General features: G+C 35.5%; 2 protein-coding genes and 1 pseudogene across 9 annotated transcripts; all 3 read left to right on the forward strand.

Moving 5' to 3' along the window:
- The first annotated feature begins 2,486 nt into the window (after positions 1–2,486).
- On the forward strand, positions 2,487–4,676 carry LOC137721032 (2-hydroxy-palmitic acid dioxygenase mpo1-like). Of its 2 annotated transcripts, XM_088694218.1 has the most exons (2): positions 2,487–3,174; positions 4,506–4,676. In XM_088694218.1, the coding sequence occupies exons 1-2, from the start codon at positions 2,608–2,610 to the stop codon at positions 4,530–4,532; spliced, it is 594 nt and encodes a 197-aa protein (XP_088550344.1). In that variant the 5' UTR covers positions 2,487–2,607; the 3' UTR covers positions 4,533–4,676. The 2 variants fall into 2 exon arrangements, with proteins under 2 accessions (XP_088550344.1, XP_068316258.2); XM_068460157.2 differs by lacking the exon at positions 4,506–4,676 and having other exon boundaries at positions 2,491–3,345.
- A 769-nt stretch (positions 4,677–5,445) lies between these two features.
- Positions 5,446–9,373, forward strand: LOC137726140 (serine/threonine-protein kinase BSK8-like). 6 transcript variants are annotated; one of them, XR_015962542.1, is made up of 5 exons: positions 5,446–5,986; positions 6,273–6,689; positions 7,051–7,222; positions 7,413–7,430; positions 9,039–9,373. XR_015962542.1 is itself a non-coding variant. In XM_088694219.1 (5 exons), exons 1-4 carry the CDS (start codon positions 5,955–5,957, stop codon positions 7,416–7,418), a joined length of 303 nt encoding a protein of 100 aa, XP_088550345.1. In that variant the 5' UTR covers positions 5,446–5,954; the 3' UTR covers positions 7,419–7,430; positions 9,039–9,373. The 6 variants fall into 6 exon arrangements, 1 of the variants encoding a protein (XP_088550345.1); XR_015962540.1 differs by having other exon boundaries at positions 6,597–6,689; positions 7,041–7,222; positions 7,413–7,469; positions 7,894–9,373; XR_015962538.1 differs by having other exon boundaries at positions 6,597–6,689; positions 7,413–7,469.
- A 2,414-nt stretch (positions 9,374–11,787) lies between these two features.
- LOC137724725 (disease resistance protein RPM1-like) lies at positions 11,788–18,826 on the forward strand (annotated as a pseudogene). Its single transcript, XR_015962537.1, has 3 exons — positions 11,788–13,481; positions 17,599–18,274; positions 18,376–18,826. The product of XR_015962537.1 is annotated as a disease resistance protein RPM1-like (transcript).
- Positions 18,827–21,747: the final 2,921 nt, after the last annotated feature.

The raw sequence follows: 21,747 nt of genomic DNA on the forward strand, positions 1-21,747 counted from the left end.
AGTTTTGCCTTACACATGGCGGCATCCAATTGGCCAATGTGTGTCATCCGTTAGAGAGTATTTATCAAATATAGCCAAAAATTAATCTTTAATTTAAAAAATGTAACTATTTATAAAAAAATTCAAATATATCCAAAATTTCACTTAAATAGACACAAATACCCTCAAATTTTACAATCAAATAAATTAAAGGCTTTTTAGCTGCCATCCACTTAAGTTCCGGTCCAACTTCACACCTTCGCTCCTACACTCCACCATCGTAATCCTATCCTCTTCGACTCCCTCATCATCGACATTGAGCGTTGTCGTGGTTACCACAAGTGGGAACAACATAATTTCAATCATGCCTTCAACGCCTTCTTTCTTCCCACGACCCGAGTCTCAGCCTCGGTCGTTAAATCATGGACGCTTAAACTCTTTCTGAATCGTATCAATTCTCTATAATCTTTGAAACCAATTGGAAAAGGAAAATTTTAAGAAAAAACCACTAAATTTATCTCAGCATGCAAAAATTTGGATTGGAAGGTGGAGGGTTTGGATTGTGAGAGAATAAGGGTTTAGGTAGGTTAGGGTTTTTAATTTGGGCATGCCTATTGGATTTTACCTACCAACTGAAGAAGAAGACTTCTTCTTTTAATTTTTTTTATTTTTTTATTTTTCTTACTAATATCATTTTTGGTTTTAAATATAAAAATAGTTTTTAAAATTAATCCACGTGTCATTATATGATTGTATTTGTGAGATCCACGTGGCGCCACATCATTGCACTAATAGAGCAATTGACAGATTTTTCATGAAAATACTAAAACGATCACGATGGACAAATTCAGAGAAGGACTAAAATGATTCACGATAGACAAATTCAAGGACACTACTATTGATTTTCATTGTTAAGGACCAGACTAAGGAGTTATGTCAATGTTACGAACCATTTTGGCTAAAAAACTTTAATTTATTTGATTGTTAAATTTGAGGGTACTTGTGTCTATTTAAATGGAATTTTGGATATATTTGAAATTTATTATAAAAAGTGACATTTTTGAAATTAAGAGTTAATTTTTGGCTATATTTGATAAATACCCTCCTTTGGATGAATTAGGAAAGAATATTTCCAAGATATTAATTAGGAGCTAATATCTTGGAACAATGATGGAAGTATCCTTACTTGGTTATGAGGAGGATTCCTTACTTAATGGAGTTGATCTTCAATTAGGAATATATTAAAGATAGGATTTGATGATTAATCTTAATGCCTTTGACTGTTTCATGCCACGAGTAGGGGGCTTTGAGCAGTCATAGTCCGCTGCTTGAACTTCAAGGGGCCTACGTGTGGGAGTATTTGTGTGCATTGCCCATTTAATGAGGATAATCTTGTCTTCTTCAGGATAAAGTCCACATGTCGTCTTCAGGATTTTTAAAATTATTTTTGACTCCACATGATACAGATTTGTTAATCGTAAGTGGGAGACACAAACATTATAAAAAAGGGAAACTTTGGTTCCGGTTCTTGATTGACAAAAATCTTAGATTGAAACTTTATTAATCTGAATATTTTGATTGAAGGACAACATGTTAAATTTCAGTATTAATTGAAATTTGTAATAACCACAATTATGAAATTCTTCCTAAAATCATGCAAATATTAATACCAAATAGAGATTTTTAGTGGCCGTCAACCACCTGTATAAAAATTTGCATCTGGTCCGGGATATTGCCTGTCTGCTTCCCGTTCTCTCTGTTGTTGTTGTTGTTGTTGTTTTTATTTATTTTTATTTATTTTTGTAAACTATACAGAACGAGACTTGAGGAGATATGGTGTCGATTGTATCAAAATAATAATTAATAATGAAAATGAAGGATTGGTCTTTTTATTGTCGGTGGGTTGAGTTTTACTGCAATTTAGTTGAAAAAACATAAAGATGAAGAGTCCGAGAAGAAGAAAGGGTAGGGAAAGATGGGCATTGTAGTAATCATGTTTATTTTTTTTTTATATCGGATGTCTGCAAATAGACATAATCATACTCGTTTATATCCCGACTTTACTGAATTAGTAAACAATTTTATGAAATCAGTACTATTTCTATTCCAATTCCAGAACATTTTAGTAAATAATTTTTATGAAAATATGATTTTGATTCTCCTTAATTCAACTCCTCCAATTTTAATAACAGTTAAATAACAGATTGTTAATCCTTAATAGGCATGGAATTGAAATCCTCAACCTACCAGAAACCTTAAACTCAAAATACTAAAACACCCTTACAATATAAAATTACCTAAAATACTAATATATTCCAACATAATCATCCTTAATAAAGTGCAGATTTTTTGTGTTCAACTCAATACCTTGCAGTTTAATCTATTTGCATCATTCTATATAACTTAATACAAGTTGATGATTTAACAATATTATACCATTGATGCATTTGTAAAAGTAAAACATTTAATAAAAAAAGTCCAAAGTACAGATACCAGGAGCGTTCCACTACCTTGCTTTTAGGCTCCAATTTATATCCAATTTAATTCATTTTCTCAGTCTAGTTTCCGAGCAAGGGAAGCCTGTACTTTTTTCAACAGAAGCAAATCAACTTTGCAAGAAAAAATTTCATGGGGAGGACTGGATTGTTTGATCTTGAAAGGCACTTCGCCTTCTATGGGGCGTATCACAGCAACCCAGTTAACATTTTGATTCACACTTTCTTTGTGTGGCCATTATTCTTCACCGCTGCTGTTCTTTTCCACTTCACACCCTCTCTCTACAATTTCTCATCTGGGTTTAACAATCATGGTTTCAAATTGAATTTAGGGTTTGTTTTAACTTTTATGTATGCTTTCTTTTATGTCAAATTGGACAAGAAAGCTGGGTCCTTGGCAGCTTTGCTATGTTTTCTCTGCTGGGTTGGAGCCAATGTTCTTGCTAGTGGGCTAGGGTTTGCTAAGTCATGGAAGCTTGTTCTTGCTGCTCAGGTTTTCTGCTGGGGTGGACAGTTCCTAGGCCACGGGATTTTTGAAAAAAGAGCACCAGCTCTTGCAGACAACTTTGCTCAAGCACTTCTGATGGGGCCTTACTTCGTGTTACTTGAGCTTCTTCAATCAGCCTTTGGGTATGAACCTTATCCAGGATTTCATAAAAGTGTGAAAGCAAAGATTGAAGCTAATATCAAAGAGTGGAAGGTCAAGAACCGAAAGAAACTCTCCTGATCATTAGCTTAAATGCATGGGTCACGTTTAGTTAATTTCTTCTCAAGTTATGTTTTTGTCAACTCTACAGTTCCATCAATCACATTTATGAACTTATAATAAGGGTACTGGCTTTATACAATAACCTTATTCCTTGAACCTTTCAGCTTTGTGACAACTAGCTCAAATGCAATTTGCAGTTTTAATGGTCCTTCCACGTGCTCGATTTCTTAGGATATTTACTTTCAAATGCAACTTGCAGCAAGAATCTTGTGTTATATTTTTATGGATTTGGGCATCTGCATGCTTTGTTTTGTTTGGCAGGATCTGCTTGATACTTAATACATACAATGTTTTTTTTAGTACAACTACATTAAGGGATGAGGGGTTTGATTAAGCCAAGCAATAATCTATGATAAATATTTGGTATCGAGCTACCCTTCATATGCGTTGAATCTAAAATCTCTCATTTTGAAGTGGAGATAAATACTTTAGAAAACACTAAGTGGCCATTAAAATACAATATTAGAGATTAAATAATTGACAACAAAAAAATAAATTTAAAAGAATTGCTATTCTCATCCATATATATATTTTTTTGGTCACCTTTTAATGAACACTTAAAGCAGAATTAATTTAGGTTAGGATCAATAGTATTTTTTGATTTTTTTTTTCCAAAAGATAAAATTTTAATTAAAATGTTTATATCCTCCACAAAAATATTAAATAAGACCTTAGGGCCCATGCAATTTCAACTATGAGTGCCACTCTTTTTGAAAGAATAAGATGTAACTGCATGTGCCGCCTTATTACCTATGTAACTACATGTGTTGCCTTATTACCTTGGTGAGGTCTATCTTAGTAGTTAGGAATATATCAAGAGTAAAAAATTTTGATTTTAATACTAATCCATGGGTTTTAGAGGAAGTACCCGCACCATATGGTTAGAGCCTTAGAGGTGACTGTTTTTTATTTTCTGTAAACAAGTTATTGGAAACAATATTATTTGAATTTTTTATATTTTAACAAGCAAGTGAAATCAAGTCTTCGTGATTTTGATGCATATTGGGTTTGTGCATATTTTATTATTTTCTTAGTGATTTTGATGCCATCAATCTTATTTCAATGTATCACTTTTGACATTTTATTCAGCTTTCTTTGGTAATTGTACTTAATTAATAGGATTTTAGATGTCTTCATTCTCGGTTCATTTAGTCAGTCAAGGTATTAATTTATTTCAATTAGGCTCATGAATCATTTTGTCATGATTTGGAGCGAGATTCCAGGTGTTTAGAGTTTTTAAGGGAAAGAGGGGTTGGACAAAGGTAATTTTCATTACCAAGAGAGCATAAGAACAACCAAAGTAGCCCAATTACACAGCAAACCAAAACAAAAGGCGAACCCCAAACACTAAACAAAAGCCCAACCCAAGAGAAGAGCCTAAAAACAGAAAAATAAAAACCCTAAAAGACTAGCTTCCATCGATGCCGTCGAAGAACCTGCCGCCTGACCACCATCTAGCATCCCATGCCAGAGATCGCACCAAACACAGCCCCAAAGAAGTAGGCTCCATCTTCCTCCACCAAGCACCAACACATTGAAACCGCAGCCACCAAGGAAAGAAGCCAACGGGAAAGAATTTTCCCCTAGCAACAAAGTCGAAAACAGCATACAAGTGGAAGGTGGTGGTGTGTACCATATGATTTTTTAGGCAATACAATTTGTTGATTTTGTTCGCGGGAAACTCTGAAATTGTCACAATTAGTACAGTTGCATCATGAATTTACTACAAAATCTAAATCTTGCAGGAAATGGTAGATACGCCATTTCCGGAATGACATAAAATTAGTTAGATATGGTTTTAAAAGAGGGGATACTTTTATAGTTTCATAAATCTATTTCAGTTGAAGAATGTATTTTGGCAAGGGGACCTTTGAGCTGATCATGTGAAGAAACAAAGAGTAATGTTATTCATATCATGTTTTACACCATATTTTTATACCATGTTAGGTAACATTTGACATGGACAGTCAAATCATTTGAATTAATCAGATTTTTAAATTTAGTTTATTATTTAATAAACTAATAATTAAGAAAAACTAATGAATTAAATGATGATTGTGGTATACATGAAGTTTTTCTCCTTCATTTTCTTAGGTTTTGCAAATTTTTTCAAATGATGTGACTGTCCACATCAGATGCCACCTAAAATGATATAGAAATATGATATAAAAATGTAGTATGAATAACATTTCTCGTAAAGAAATTGTCTTTATACATATACAAAGTAAACTACGTGAAATGGTGCCTCCCCAAGGTCCACCTCTTTCTCTCTCCTCTTCCCCCCTCCTCTCTTAATTCTGATTTAGGAAGGAGCCCGCGCTTTTCCTTAAACCGACGTTGTCTTACTTGATGAACGGCGGCACGATCGAAGTCCCTCACCCTCTGTTATCGTTGGACCATGAGGTGGTGGTGATCATGTCTCAGAAAGCTCGCGATGTTCCGCAATCCACCGCCATGGATTACGTTCCGGATAAATTTGTAATTTTTGTTACTGTTATTTGTTAATTAATCACTTTTTATTTTATTTTTTGAAGGTCAGTTAATTAATCAGTTAATAGTGTTGCTGTTAATGATTTAGTTAAAGTAATCAGTTAGTAATGTTGCTGCTAATGATTTAGTTTTAATATAATGATGCTGTTAATGATTTGGTTTTAAGTTTAAATCTGATTAGCGAAAATCGGATGGTGTAAGGTTATGCACTTGCTTTGGATATGACTGCCAGCGAAATCAAGCTTCTGCTAAGGTAATTATCGATAATCGGATTGTTTATGCGATCAAAGACGGTAGTGAAATGTTCAATTTTATGGCTACAAGTTTCTAATTAGAATGCTAATGCTGCAGTTCATGATAATCATATATTCTGATTTAAACAGTTAGTGCAAATGTATTGTTGCTTTGTGATGAATGAGTTATCTTTTGCATATAAGACTTTTTCGTTTCTTGATACTAAGTCTAAAATAGAGATTTCAGAGCAAAACATTGATCCAGTATAAGCGAGTTGTGATTTTGTAGTTTTTATATATTTCCAGATAATATCTGCTGAGATTAGAAAGAGAAAAAGGGCAAGGGAAAGCTATGGTGACTCTCGAAAGATGGTTCAAGTCCTTGTTGGACTTGTGTTTCTTATGTGTTTAGTACATTGTTAGGACTATAGATTTGGATTGAACTCAATGTTGCTAGTGAATATAAATATATGTGTGTGTGAATATATGTGTGTATATAATTTATACATTGTTAGGACTAATAATTTTTGTGCTGTCGGGATTTTCGATTGGGATTGGGGCTAAGGACTAGGAATGTTGGATAGAATGTTAATTTATACGGGAGTTGGTTTTTTCTTCTCTGTGAATCAGGATTGACAATTTCATTTTGCACATGCCATACCGATTAAAGATGCTATGGTGTTGTCAAAGATACACCAGACGTATAAAGTTGGATATTTCAAGGTTGCCTGTTTTCTGTTAAACCTTTTTGTTTTTCCTACTTCTTCTGTTTCATTTCTTACTTTTGACTACTACTTTTAGGATGTTGTTTTGGCTAGACTTTTGGATGAGGCCACAGTCCTGCGAAGATATAATTTTCTCTTCTTTTACATAAGATATTGATTTTTTTTAGTCATTCATCACTTCGAATAATGCATTTGTTCTGCTTGAGCATAATATTCTGATCTCAAACCACTTTCACAAAGCTGATTTATTATCTACACGTGTGCTATTTTCATTTTAAATTGTGACTATTATTTTGCTCTTCCTATTCTCATATTCTTGACAAGTGACCTCTGAAATTTATTGCTATAGCTTTTCAAAGCGCTTCAGGTATAAATTCATCTCACACTTCCTTGGCAGGGGAGAATTGGACCATTGAGTGGGCTATACGACTAACAGTTGCTCTGAACATTGCCAAAGCATTAGATCACTGCAGCAGCGAAGGCTGCCCATTGTACCATGACTTAAATGCATATATTGTTCTCTTTGATGAGGTGTTGTCTCAAATTTCCTTTCCCAAACGACAATTAGTAAAATAGAGGACCAATTAAGTCTTTGAGAAACAAATTTCTTTGTCTACATTGCTGAGTATTTGCAGCTTGCAACTTTCATTGGTTATTATATTTGATTGAGTTAAACTTGGATTTCTGGATTTTGACTTTTTCATTTGTTTCTCTGTTGCAGATTTAACTCACTAAATAGGTAAGTCGAGAAGAATTCAGCGTTGCAACTCCTTTTTTGGTATGCTGTTTAAATCTGTCTGGCATTTTATTCATTTCTTCATGTTTAACTTTGTTCTGTAGGCTTCCTATGGCTAACTTAAGAATTTAAGTTATTCATTTTTTAAAGATGTTAGCTATTTTGGAACAGTTTGAAAGTTAATGCATGACTCGAGGATGACTTTTAGCTTATCCCACTTATCTTTTACACTCTCGCTTCATTCATGTGCTGAGTCATGGTTTAACTGTCTAAATTCAAGAACTAAAAATGGCCAGCAGGCTAAAAAAGGATTAGATTTTGAGATGCATATTTTGGTTTCTCATTATTTCTTTGTTTTCTAATTTTCATTTATTAATGTTCTTTTGGCAGCTTATTTGATTGTATTTGTGTAACAAATTGGTTACTTGACATTTTGAGGTATATAATTTGCTTTACTTTGTTTCAGTTTCTTCAGTTAGATAAAGAGTGGATATGCGTTTGCTTTGAGTGAAGTATCTTTTGATGTACATATCAAATCTTATGTCGAGATTGAAAGTTTTTTTATTAACAGTTGCATGGCTGGCTTTTTTTTATTAACAGTTTATCCATGAATGTGAACTATAAGGTTTCTATCAATTAGAATTGGCTATCTCTTTTATTAAGAATTTGTTTTTACACACCATATTGACTCTTCTTCATATAAGTATATATCATGAGTATGTAGAATGTCATGTCTGCGTGTCGTATGATTTTTGCATGAGAATTATAAAGTGACAGCATGTTGCAATGGTGTATTGTGTGTAAAACTTAGTCCACTTGGTGAATGGTTTCCCATTCTGTTAAGCTTCAGTGTTTGAGTCGCGTTAGATTGTTGAGGAATTCATCAAAAAGGCTTCCAGATATAGCCCTTTCTTACTTCCAAGGGTCATGCATATTTCTCCATTTTTTCATCCATTACTTTTTTTTAGATACATTTTCTTTTCTGTTTTAAATTATTGTATTCAAGTTTGACTTTGTTATATTAACTCTGAAATTCGAAACTCGAACACAAGTTTCTAAAATATAATGTTCTTTGGAACTTTCCATATTTCTGAGTATGCACTACATTGATTAAGGTTTTTTAAATTCAAGGCCACGATGTTTGCATGTCCACAATCATGTGAATTAAGGCCAAAACAGATACAAAGTTTGATGAGAGCAATTCAACGATTTAAATTAGTTTTCTAATCACATTAGTTACTTTGTCTAAAGAAAAGAAAAAGGAGCGTCTCCTTCATCAATCATTCTTGAGATGCATCTTAGTTTACATACAGTTCTCAGTTTTCTGTCTCCCTTTATTCTTTTAATTTTTGTGTGTGTGTCTATCTATGCATGCACACAGATCTCGGATAAAGCAAAGTTCTAGATGTTTTTTTAATTCTAACAAACTGATTAGATGAATAAGCGTTCAACTTGGCTAAGTCTATTGATATTATCGTATTAGTGGGAATGATATGGTTGGAAATATTGTGTATATTTTCATGCATAGGCTTGATAAAATCCTGCACTTTTTGCTGCGATCAATTTTTAGTTTTTTGGTTTGGTGAATTCTTGCATTGTTTTCCAATGAAGAGGATTCGAGCATTAATATTGTCGGTAATGGTGAGACTACTGGTTTTCCAACCACCCCACACAATGAGCAGCTGAGTTATGCATCTCCAAGCAAGAAAAGGCTGGATGCTATTAGTGATTCTGCCAAAGAATCAAAACAAAGTGGTAGGTATTTACATTTCCATGTATAGGATTTTGTGGATTTTATGAGATATATTGTTTGTTCTTCTCTCAGCTTTGAGTTTTAGATATGTTTAGCTCCTTTTCGAAGGACAAACAGATTTTGCGCTAATTTAATGACTTATGGCTTATCTGTTTTTTCTTCAAAATTCATGTGCAAAATTTTGTTGAGTCAACATTCAATGCCCTTCCTTCGAATCAAGTTAAAGGTAGGATCATTAAATCATACTATTTTCATCGCCTCCTTATCCCCTTGCTGAACAGAATGGAGTGAATTGTCTTCATTTGCATTCTTGCATTTGAACTTGCAAGTCTGTTTATGCTAAATTAATCATATTTATTTTTTGGTGTCTTCGATTCTGCTGAGTTGCACCTTATTGTCTATTTTTAGATTTCATTTAGACTCATAAACTGAGGCATTATGTATGGCATTATGTATGCCCTAGAACGAATGGAGGAGTTTAAGCAACAATGTCGGTGGCCGCCTTTGTAAATAGATTGAAATATACGAATGATCAATTAGCCATCATAAAATAATGTGGTCTATGTATATATTATGTACTTGCACATCAAGTATGTAAGTAGTACCATATGTACTGTTTTCAATCCTGCAGCATCACGCATGCATTTTTTGCTAGTAATATCTATAACACCTTCAAGGGCTTTCTGAATTTCCTTTATTTTTTATTTTTTGTCGCAAGGCTTTTCTATATTTCATAAAATTTTATTTAAAATTTTGAATTTAATATTAAAAATTCAGTATTAATAAAATTAAATACGTATTTATTTTTCACTAGCCTTTGATTATATGTATATGTTTGTGGTTCCTCATTTTTGAATTTCTACGGGATTTGGCAAATTTGTCCGATCCATTAGTCGAGTGTGAAATTGTTTGCAAATTTGTCCATTTGAATTTCTAATTAATTAATCTGATTGCAAGTGTTTTGGTAAAGATATGATGAACTCGGTTCACTTGCTGCTGCCGCTGCTTGCTTTATTTGAAAGTCACTCATCAGAACATTTGCCGCACTCTTCTACATCAGTTTTTCTTTTTCAATTACGTGTCGTGTTTGTAGTGTTTGTGTGTGACACATTTCCAAGCCTCAACACACACGCTGGGGCTGGACTTTGTTCAGTCCGCGCAAATGGATGGGCCACGGGAAGGCTTGATTGTGTTGAAAAATCCTTTCTTAAATTCCAAGCGGAAATAAAGGATTAGAAACTCTGCACCTCCAAAATTTAACCTAGCTTAGATTAAGTTACGGAACTAAAAATATCTGTTAACTAAGGTTAACTGAATATAACAAACCATGGGTTTGTTCTATATGAGAATTTCGTCAATTTGATTACATTGCAAGACCTAGGATTCAAGAGAAGACTTTTCCTTTCCAGAGGAGGAGGACGTGGTCATATCTTATAGCTTTATGGCAACCGGAATTATTTAGTCGTTTTCCTGGGAAATTGATCGGTGTACTAGTGGTCCCTTTCTGGGAGTTGCTCTGCAAATTCATCAATTCAACCTGCACAAAGTATTCTCTTGTGTGGTGGCATTAGTTCGAGATTAACTAAGGCAACTATCACATAGAAAATGAGTGATTCCAAAGAAATAGTATCAACAATAGCAGAAATAAAATATACGGTTGTAATAATATTGTAGCTAGGTGGAAATGGAGGCAGGTTATCTCTCCTGTTTGGGAGTCCTTTCCATTCCCTCCTATTTGTGCAGTCACGGTTAAGCCACGTCAATATTTTATATTCCTATTGCTTTTTGTCTTATTATCTTTATAAAAAAAATCAATATAAAATGTTAACGTAGCTTAATCGCGACCGCACAAAATAGAAGGGGATGAGGAGGGCATCCAAACAGGAGGGCAGACAATCTGCCTCCGGTGGAAATACCCCACCTTGACTTTTCTTTTTAATTATACAGCTTCTCAGCCTTTATAAGTTGGTGCTCACCACCATGCACTCTCATTATCCTCAAGAAAATAACTATTTCAGACCCATTCATTGTTCAATCCCTTCGTCAACCTCTCATTGCAATTAGCTGAGTTGTATGCTGTTATTAATTTCTTGTTTTTCATTTTCGGTCCAGAGTCTTTTTCTAGCCAGCTAGTGCAATACTTGCACCAACTGAGTAACCGAGAAGCAACTTTCTTTCTTCTTTCCTTTTGTGATCGGACAGAAGTAATTTTCTGCAACTTGGAAGGTTGCCCTTTCTTGTACAAATGGCTGAAATTGCCGTACCAGTAGCTTTGTTTTTAGCGGACAAAGTGATAATCTTCCTCCACAGAAAATTCAGCCGATCGAACATTAATAATAATAATAATCCCCGTTATTTAGAGAGGATGCGAGCATATCTTAGTGAATACTCATCATCAGAACAGACTGCTTATGATGAAGGCTTTCAAGTGCTTCAAACTAGAACAGGAGACATCCGAAATATAGCTTATGAATTGAAGACGTTCTTGACGAATTTCTGGTTCATGTGGTGAGTTATCGGACAGAATTAAAGATATTGTTGACAATAAGCTAGTTTTTCTTTCAACTCTTGATAAAATTCACCAAGTTCGGGGACGAGATCAAAGAAGTCGCCCAAGTTCCAGCACCACAAGACATGGAGAGAGTACGGTGACTCATCATAACCAATTCCTTGAAGAAGAAGAAATAGTAGGGTTTGAGGAGCCTAAAGAAAAACTCATCAGTCAGTTGATGGAAGGAGATCCGAATATTTCGCTTGTAGGTCCTGGTGGCTCAGGCAAAACCACTCTTTTGAAGAATGTCTTCGAGAGCAAAGAGGTCCAACGGTTTTTTGGATGCCATGCTTGGATTGATGTGCTGCGTGACTTGTGTGCCCGTAAACTTGATGAGCTCTTGCTCAACATGTTAAGCAAATTTAATCCAAAAGGCAAAAGGAAGGAATCAGTTACTCATGAAGATCCAAAGGCGCAATTGGTACGAGCTTCGAAGGACAAGAAGTTTGTGGTCGTGTTAGATAATGTTTGGAGCAAACAAGATTTGAAATGCATTGTAGATGCTTTACCAAATGGTTTACCTGGGAGTAAAATAGTCATAACCACTCGTAACTCTGAAGTAGCGTCTTTTCATGCAAAATCTTCGTACATCCACTATATGAGCAATGTGTTGTCATGGGAAAGAGTCTGGAATCTATTCTGCGGAAAGGCTTTTCACAATAGCAAAGGAAAGTGTCCAACCCAGATTTTGGACTGGGCAGAAAAAATCGTCAAGAAGTGTGAAAGCTTGCCCCTTGCAATTTCAGCTGTTGGTACTTTGCTAGCAATGAAGCGACCAACTCCACTTGATTGGAAGAAGTTACATGACAGCCTCGGATCAAATGTTCCCATTATTACTCAAATATTGCAACCAAGTTACAAGGACCTTCTTAAGATTTGTTTCTTGGTCTTTGGCATGATTCCTGAAGACTACTCCATTAGCCGTGAAAGACTAATTCGCTTACGGGTAGCTGAAGGAGTTGTGGTTTCATGGGAAGTTGCAGACGGCTGTCTGAATGAACTCATTGGAAGAAATTTACTTCATGTGAGTTCATGGGAAGTCGACGGAAGAGTCAGAAGCTGCCGTGTACTGAACCTTGTTAGCGAGTTCATCATTCGAGAAGCGAAGGATTTCATCACTGTCTTGTTGGCAGCAAACTGCAGAGGTGCTAGGCCAGGTGAGGAAATTCGACACCTTTCTGTTCATGATGTTAGTGAGGGCAACAATTTTTCAAGTGGTAGAGATTTCAGTTGTACTCGTACCATACTATTAAGTGGGCATGGAAGTTATGATTCCGAGCTTGAAAGACTACTTAAAACCTTTAGGGCCTTAATTTTTTACCAAACAGGCCCTAAATTTTTAAGGGTTTTAGATTTGCAAGGGATAAATTTGGACAACTTTCCCGATTCTGTTTTTGGTCTCACCCTCTTGAGGTACATGAGTCTAAGGCACACCAATATTAAAAAAGTGCCAAAGTCCATAAAGAAGCTTGGATTCTTGGAAACCTTAGACCTTAAGCACACAAAGTGGCCAATTTACCAAAACAGATTTATAAGCTCCACAATTTGCGCCACCTTTTAGTCTATCGCTATGATGTCACGAATTATGTGACATTAGAAGCTGCAAGAAGCGTAGAGGTCTCTGCAGGCAACATTTCATCTTTATCCTCCATACAAAAGTTGTCACTAATTAGTGTAAAAAATAACAGAAAAATCATAATAGCTTACGAGAGTTGAAAGGTTTGAAGAAACTGGGGTTGACTGTGTTAGTATATGAGTATGAACATAACATTAGGTCCGGTTATAGTGTGAGAATTAGATATGGAAAAGTCTTGTTAATAAGCTTCAGTAGTCCTAATCCTTATGGGATTGGTAGTTCTGGTATAACACTTAAAGTAGCACTGGGATTGTGATTATTCATATGTTTTGGTATGAATTGGATAGTTGAATCCTACATTGATTCTAATAGGAGATTAGTGAGGATTGGCTCGGTATATAAACGCTAACCACTGCTCTTGCAATGTACGGATCAATTTGATTCAACCTATTTTTTGAGAGCACTAGCAAATTGCTAAAGAGGAGACGGTTAACTATTTCAAGGAGTTTCAATGGCTTCATCATCTTCATCTGGTGCTGTAGGTATGTGTTCTATCTCATCTCTGCATATACAATATGTTCTTGATGATTATGGTTCAATGGCATCTCTACGATCTATAACATGGTATCTATGCATACATTTGACAGACTGATCTTAAAAAAGAAGATGGAAGGAAGTTGTGTTGTCATCTCTTTGTGAGTTTTATTGATGACTTTTCCAGATATTGTCATCTCTTTCTAATTAGTGAAAAGTCCTCAGTCTTTAATTGCTTCAAGATCTTCAAATGTGAAGTTGAAAAACAGTTAAATGCAATGATTAAGATTGTTAGATCAGATAAATGAGTACTTTGGTAGGCACATAGAGGTAGATTAACAAAAAGGTCCCTTTGCTTTTTTTCTTGAACAACAAGGGATTGTGGCACAATATACCACCCCTGGAACACCTTAACAGAATGGGGTAGTAGAAGGAAGGAGTAGAACATTGATGGGGATGGTAAGGAGCATGAAGCTGCCTAGTTTTCTCCGGGGAGAATCTCTGAAAACTACAAGCTACATATTGAACATGGTTCCTTCGAAATCAGTACCAAAGACAGCATTTAAAATCTGGACAGGCAGGAGACCTAGTTTTGATCACTTCCATGTTTGGGGTTGTAAGGCAGAAACTAGGTTTTATAATCATAATGAGAAAAACTTGATTCTAGAACTACATCATGTTTTTTCATTGGATATTCTGAAAAGTCAAAAGGTTTCAAGTTTTATTGTCCTGGAACACATACTAGGGTTCAAGAAACTCATAATGCAATGTTTTTGGAAGATGATGATGTTTCTGAGCTGGTACAAGACAACTTTATTTTTGAAGAAGTTGAACAATCAATTGAATGTACACCTTGGATGGATTATGAATTTGTGCCCATATTAACTAGGTTGCCTGCATCCAACCTTGATTCAAACCAATAAATGGATGACACAATGAGTGCACAAGATACTCAAACAACAGAACAACCAAACACTGAAGGTGTTTATATTCAAGATCAACATATTAGTCATTGGTACAACCTTCACCAAGAAAATCTGGGAGAATTCGAAAACTATCCATTTCATAAGATTATGTGTATTTGCAAGAAGTAGAGTTTGGTTTAGGAGACATTGATGATCCTGCAACCTATAATCAAGCAATGCAGAGTGATCAAGTTGTTCTATGGCAGAAGGTAATGGAAGAGGAATTGGATTCAATGTCCAAGAATAATGTTTGGACCCTAGTGAATAAAACATCACATATTAAGCCTATAGAATGTAAATGGGTTTACAAAACCAAGAGAGATATTGCTGGAAGAATTGAGAGGTATAAGGCTAGATTAGTGGCAAATGGCTTCACTTAGAGAGAAGGAATAGACTACAATGATACCTTCTCACCAGTCTTTTCCAAGGATTCTATACGGGTTATCATGGCATTAACTGCTTATTTTGACTTAGAATTACATTAAATGGATGTAAAAACAGCTTTCTTGAATAGAGATCTATTTGTGGTTATCTACTTGGTTCAGCTTATTAGATTTGTTGAAAGGGGGAAGGAAAATATGGTTTGTAAGCTTAATAAGTCAATTTATGGACTTAATCAAGCTTCAAGGCAATGGTTCCTCAAATTTGACCAAGTAATCACTGCACGTGGGTTTATAGAGAACAAGTTAGATGATTACATTTATCTCAAGTTCAAGGGATCAAAGTTCATTTTCTTAATTTTTATGTTGATGATATTCTCCTTGCAAGTTCAGACAAGCAATTACTACAGGAAACTAAGGTTGTTCTTAGTACTAATTTCGATATGAAGGACCTAGGTAAGGCCCATTATGTTCTAGGAATCAAAATTGTGAGAGAGAGAAACAAAAAGTTACTTGGTTTGTCTCAGAAAAGGTATATTGAAAGGGTGCTTAACAGGTTTAACATTGAGAATTGTAACAAAGCAGATGTTCCAGTGAACAAGGGAGATAAGTTCTGCAAAAATTAGTGTCCTAAAAGTGAAAATGAGGTTGAGTTGATGAAGATGAAACCATATGCTTCATTAGTTGGTAGTCTTATGTATGCCAATATATGTACAAGGCCAAACTTAGCATTTATTGTTGGTTTGCTAGGTAGATTTCAGTCAAATCCAGGTGAGGCTCATTAGGTTGCAGCAACGAAGGTTTTGAGATATTTGTAGAAAACAAAAGGGTACATGTTGGTGTATGGTAGAGAGAATTCATTAGAACTGATTGGTTTCATAGATTCAGATTTTGTAGGTGATAGAGATGAGAGAAAGTTAACGAGTGGTTATGTGTTTATGTTGAATGCAGCTACTGTTTCATGGAAAAGTGCCAAGCAAACCATTGTATCAACTTCGACAATGGAAGCTGAATTCGTTGCTTGTTTTGAGGGAATGAAACAGGCAGTTTGGCTCAGGAATTTTGTCACTGAGATGAAGATTGTAGAATCTGTGAAAGGACCTATGAAGATGTTGTGTGATAATAGTGCTGGTGTGTTCTTCTCTAAGAATAACAAGAGAACTTCAGCCTCAAGGTTGATGGATGTCAAGTTTCTTAAAGTTAGAAAAGTTGTCAAAAAGGGAGAGATTGAAATTTTGTATCTGCTAACTAATTTGATGGTTGCAGATCCATTTACAAAAGCACTGCCAAATAATGTGTTTAAGGGACATGTTATGAAGATGGGAGTTTTAGAATCTTTTGACAAGTGGGAGTGAACAAGAAATCAAAAACTTTGAGGATTGCAATTAATGCTTCTTTGGTTAATCTTGGTTGTTGAAGCTGTGGACCTCGAGGTACAAGTTAGTCAACTAGTATGTTGTGTTGGTATGACTTGTTTAGGTAGTGTTCCAGCTTATTTCTTTTCCTTTGTTGTTTTAGTTGTCAATAAGGGTTCAATTTTCCTTTTGTGGGAGATTGATTGTACCAAAAGACAAATCTTATGAATAATTGTTTGATTTGCAAGAAAATCGATTGTGGTTTTGTTGAGGCATTTCTGGAAACTACTGGTTTGCATTGATTGACTAAAGTTTTTAACTTTTGTTGAGATCAGTGAGAGTAATGTGATATGACATTGTTATTTACATATGTTCACAAAATACAGGATATAGTACATTGTGATTCTTGAAATGAAATCTGTGAGGTTGTAGATGGAATTCTAGAGTTCTGTACTTTAAATGTATAGGCGAAATTTGGATGTAAAGATAAGCTCTTGGTTAACTTAGACTTGGTGATCACTTCCATAAAATTCGATGTACTGGATGTTATGTTTCATTCTTAAGTGGGAGAATGTTAGCATATGAGTATGAACATAACATTAGGTCCGGTTATAGTGTGAGATTTGGATATGGAAAAATCTTGTTAATAAGCTTTAGTAGTCCTAATCCTTATGGGATTGGTAGTTCTAGTATAGCACTTAAAGTAGTACTGGGTTTGTGGTTATTCATATGTTTTGGTATGAATTGGATAGTGGAATCCTACACTGATTCTAATAGGAGATCAGTGAGGATTGGCTCAGTATTTAAACGCTAACCACTGCTCTTGCAATGTACGACTCAATTTGATTCAAAGTCCTATTATTTGAGAGCACTAGTGAATTGCTAAAGAGGAGAAGGTTAACTGTTTCAAGGAGTTTCAATGGCTTCATCATCTTCATCTGGTGCTACAGGTATGTGTTCTATCTCATCTCTGCATATACAATCTGTTCTTGATAATTGTGGTTCAATGGCATCTCTACGATCTATGACATGGTATGTATGCATATATCTTACATACCGATCTTAAAAAAGAAGATGGAAGGAAGTTGTGTTGTTCTCTTCATGAAATGGAGCAGCTCTCGACATTGGACGTACGATCAACGAGCGAGGATGAGTTTCTGGATTTGGATCATGATGAATTTCGTCCTGACTTTCTGCAACGCCTATATTTGAAAGGGCGCCTAGAAAGGCTGCCAATGTGGATTTCCAAACTTCACAGCGTAGCAAAGATTGGTTTAAAGTGGTCAAAACTTCAGGCTAATGAAAACCCACTTGAGGCCTTCAAGCTTTGCCTAATCTGATGGAGCTCGATTTGGTTCAGTATCACACCGGTGCAGAGTTGGAATTCAAAGCTAACACGTTCAACATGCTAAAGATATTACATATTGAATGGTTTGATCAACTAAATATGGTGGTAGTCGAGAACATGGCAATGCCTAAGCTTGAGAAGCTAATCATGTCTAGATGTCAGAATTTGAGCTTACTTCCACTTGGAATGGAGCATCTTATGCATCTCGACAAACTGCTTCTATATGAAATGCCTGATGAGTTCATCGCTAAGTTGGGAAAGACAATGAGGACTGTGCTCATGTCAAGCATATTCGAGTCATCCACTTTTTCCATCTCGGGAGGAACCAGTCCTTCACTGGATTTCAAAATCTTTCTTGATTGAGTTGACTCGAAAGAAACACAAGGTAAATAAAGCTTTCAATTGCCTTCTTGTTTTTTGGTTGATGAATTGCAATAGTTTTGACTCGGGTTTTAATATTTTGATCTCTTTCTTCTCTATCTCTAGGCCACTGTGGGGTGAAGGAGATTAACTGAAATGGTGATCAGGTGAAAGACGAACTGGTGGTTAAGTTGGCTTAGAACTTTGCTGAAGTAAAGAAGGCAGGAATTCACCAGTACAGAAATGCTATGGCATTTTTGTGGAATAAAAAATAATCACAAGGCGACACGTGAATTTTTGGATAAAAGAGGACAAAAATACCCTTGAGGCATAATGGGATTCCTACACGTGAGCAGCATGCAATCTCATCCCTCAACCAAGTCAAAAGTGCCCAAAGAAGGTAACAAATTCCAAATTATTTCATCCTTCCTCATTCCATATTCTCTACAAAGCAATCATTCCATAACCTTCAAAACATTGCACAAAAATTAGGTTAATTGGTTATTTAATGGATTTATTTCCTAATTAATCCATTAATCACCAATTAAATCACCCATTATACCAATTAATCACCCATTACACACCAAAGGGCCGGCCACCTTTTCTCCAAAGGGGACCGGCCATGCTATATCTATTGAACCCCATTTTTCTCTAAAAAGCTAAGTACACACTCTTGCAAAACTCCAAAAACTCTCTAAACATTTTTCTCTCTAAATTCTAACTTTGGCATCGGAGGTTCTTCGGCCAAAGCCCCCCCCATTCATCGTGGGCGCGTGAGGCTCTTGGCCTTGACCCTAAGGTGTTAATTGTTTTGTAGGTGCAATTTTGTCCAAGAAGGAGGCGGAAATTTGCATCCGCACTTTTGCATTTATTTTATAAACTTATATATTGTTGGCTATGTTTTTGTCTATGCATTTTGTTATTGTAACGGCCAAACTTGATGTCTAGTGAATGAAATTGAGCTGTGGCTCACCGCACAGCCATAAATAAGAGTAACTACTGATTAATGATTATACACATATTATAGTTCGGATATCTTTTGCATGATTTTGAATCACTTAATTGGGAGCTTTCATCGATTTGTTTCGATAAGCAGTCCGTCAGATAGGCTTGCATCATCATGCTCAAAAATTTGAGGGCTCTTTCAACATCATCATCCCTGACATTGCTTGAAAGGTTGAAGTTTAGGTTTGTGAATCTTGAAATTCTCAACTAGCATCATTGCTAGGTGGAACAGAAAATTCAGCCATTTTCACAGGAATTATTAAGCCTAAAATATAAGTAGCAACGTCGCGTGCCTCCATAGTATAAATTAATTTTTTTGTATAAAACAATTGTGTAACTCTATTCATTGGCGAGCAAGGTTTTACGCTAGAAGAGGAGGAAAGATGGGGGAACTGAGGAGTAATGGAGAATAAGGTTTTGCGACCATGTTCGTCCTCACATGACTCCGCCCCTAACTTTATCTATAAATGAGATAGAATATACAAAGCAATACAATCAATTTTGGAACATAACGAAAGGTCTTGGTAAATGTATGTATCGAGCAACTAGATAACGAAAGGTCTTGGTTTTTCCAATCCAACTGCATGCGGTTGGGAGGGCGACTACAACGGGCCACCCATTTTGAACTTTCATCCTTAATTTTTCTTTGTTTCTTGGCGTATGGTTAAAGGGTTTCGTTTTCTTCCGTCTAACTCTTTTAAGTATGTATGACAACTTCTACACTTTCAAGCACAAGGACCATGGCAGTTTCTCAAGTGGCGTCCCTTGAGAAATTTGGCTCACGTCGATCAAGGATTCCAAAGAAGAGAAGCAAGCCATGCATCCATGAATCTTTCTTCCTAAAAATTCCATAGAATAGAAACTAGCCATTCAAAATAAGTTGATGAGAAACAAAAATGTTTGCTATATAGGCTACAGCCATGCAAAATTTGGGTCTGAGAGGGCCAGTTTAGATTGGAGGTCTGACCACGCAAAATTCATAGATAGACACAAGGTTTATCCTTACAAAGCCTTTGCAAGGGTTTTATTTCAGGTGTGATATTTTTACCTTCACATTCTTACACTCTCCCTAATTTGTGACAAACATGTGGATAACACGAATTGAGTGACTGATAACACGTGTGACTGTTGAGCATCATATGTGAGCCAATCTGCTCTAATACTATAAAGAAAGTTAAAATTCTACCATAAAACTAATTGATAATATGAAGAATAGCCTAACAACCTATAAGCCCTTACAAGGTTTCTCTTTACACTGATGTGAGACTATTTTACCTTCGCATCCTCACATATAGTTTCTTATTGTTTGTTGAGAATTGGATTGTTAATATCCTGTGGTAGTCTGGTTAACACAGTATGAAAAAAATCCAAGTAAAAAATGTTATAGCGGGAGGGATAAAAGGAGGTGGGCTAGAGAAATTAAGTTATTTGAAATTACTACAAATTACACCATGGCTTAAATAAATTTCTAAAGCTATGAACTTGTCCAGGGCATCTTCGCTATCGTAATCTTTATCTTGAATCTCTCGGGCTGGTTTGGTATTGCTATGCTTTGAAAAAAAGCTGCTTCTGCTGTGCTGTGAGAATAAGCAGCTGTGAAATAAAGCAGCAGAGTGTTTGGTAAACTTTTTTGTAAAAGTGCTTTTGAAAAAAAAAAAGCAGTATTAGAGTGTTTGGTAAACTTTTATGTAAAACAGATGTGAAAAAAAGCCAGTTTTTCAAAGCTAGGTTTTGTAGCTTCTTGTTTTTGGCTTTTTTTCATCCAAAACTGTGAAAAAAAGCTGAAGCTGAGTGTTTACCAAACACAAAAACAGCTCCCAGCTTTTTTTGATAGCAGCTTTTTTCAGAATCACCTCAGTACCAAACCAGGTCTCAGTGATCCGGGCTGCTGATGATGAGTAGTCCCTTTTAGGTAGATTTTCATGATTTTATTTTTATCCTTCCCAAGCATATCTTGGGCTCTTTAAAACATCATGATTAGAACCTCTTTGAAAAATTGGATATGTGGGTTACATAATTCTCAACTAGTTCCAATGCCAAGGGAACAGACAATTCAGGTATTTTTCACTCCCAATTCCTTTGAATGGAACATGAAGCTAAAGCACATGCATATAAGTAGCTTGTGTGGATCCCCAGTAAGTAACCTATATATTGTTTTATAGCAATTTTTTGTTCTTTCTCGTGTCTTTTTATTTTATCAATATCGATGAATTTCATTCCACATTAATAAAGCATTACACATTTTGGATGGATTGATTGGAAAATAAAGCAATGGCATACAAAGACTTCAAAAACCCCCATCTAGTATAACCGTCTTCAAATAAAGAAGGTCCAGTAAAACCATCTTCAAATAAAGAAGGTCCATCAACTTGAAAGAAGCTCCCTGTTTACCACCATCTGAAATCATATACTCCGAATTTTCAACTCAGCCTCCAAAATTGCCATTAGCCATGGAGGAACCTCCTCAATCCTAGCCATGAATTCATTATAGCT

The sequence above is a fragment of the Pyrus communis genome, chromosome 5 (genome assembly GCF_041283825.1).
Source record: "Pyrus communis isolate YQ-2024b chromosome 5, ASM4128382v1, whole genome shotgun sequence".
In the NCBI taxonomy this organism is placed as follows: Eukaryota; Viridiplantae; Streptophyta; class Magnoliopsida; order Rosales; family Rosaceae; genus Pyrus; species Pyrus communis.

Bases quoted from the DNA above. Each gene is read 5' to 3' on its own strand.
- LOC137721032 (XM_088694218.1), top strand. From the start codon at position 2,608: ATGGGGAGGACTGGATTGTTTGATCTTGAAAGGCACTTCGCCTTCTAT. The intron at 3,175-4,505 runs GTCAAGAACCGA...GGTTGGACAAAG, and splicing joins CTAATATCAAAGAGTGGAAG to GTAATTTTCATTACCAAGAG.
- LOC137726140 (XM_088694219.1), top strand. From the start codon at position 5,955: ATGACTGCCAGCGAAATCAAGCTTCTGCTAAG. The intron at 5,987-6,596 runs GTAATTATCGAT...TCTGTGAATCAG, and splicing joins GAAATCAAGCTTCTGCTAAG to GATTGACAATTTCATTTTGC. The intron at 6,690-7,050 runs GTTGCCTGTTTT...AGCTTTTCAAAG, and splicing joins ATAAAGTTGGATATTTCAAG to CGCTTCAGGTATAAATTCAT.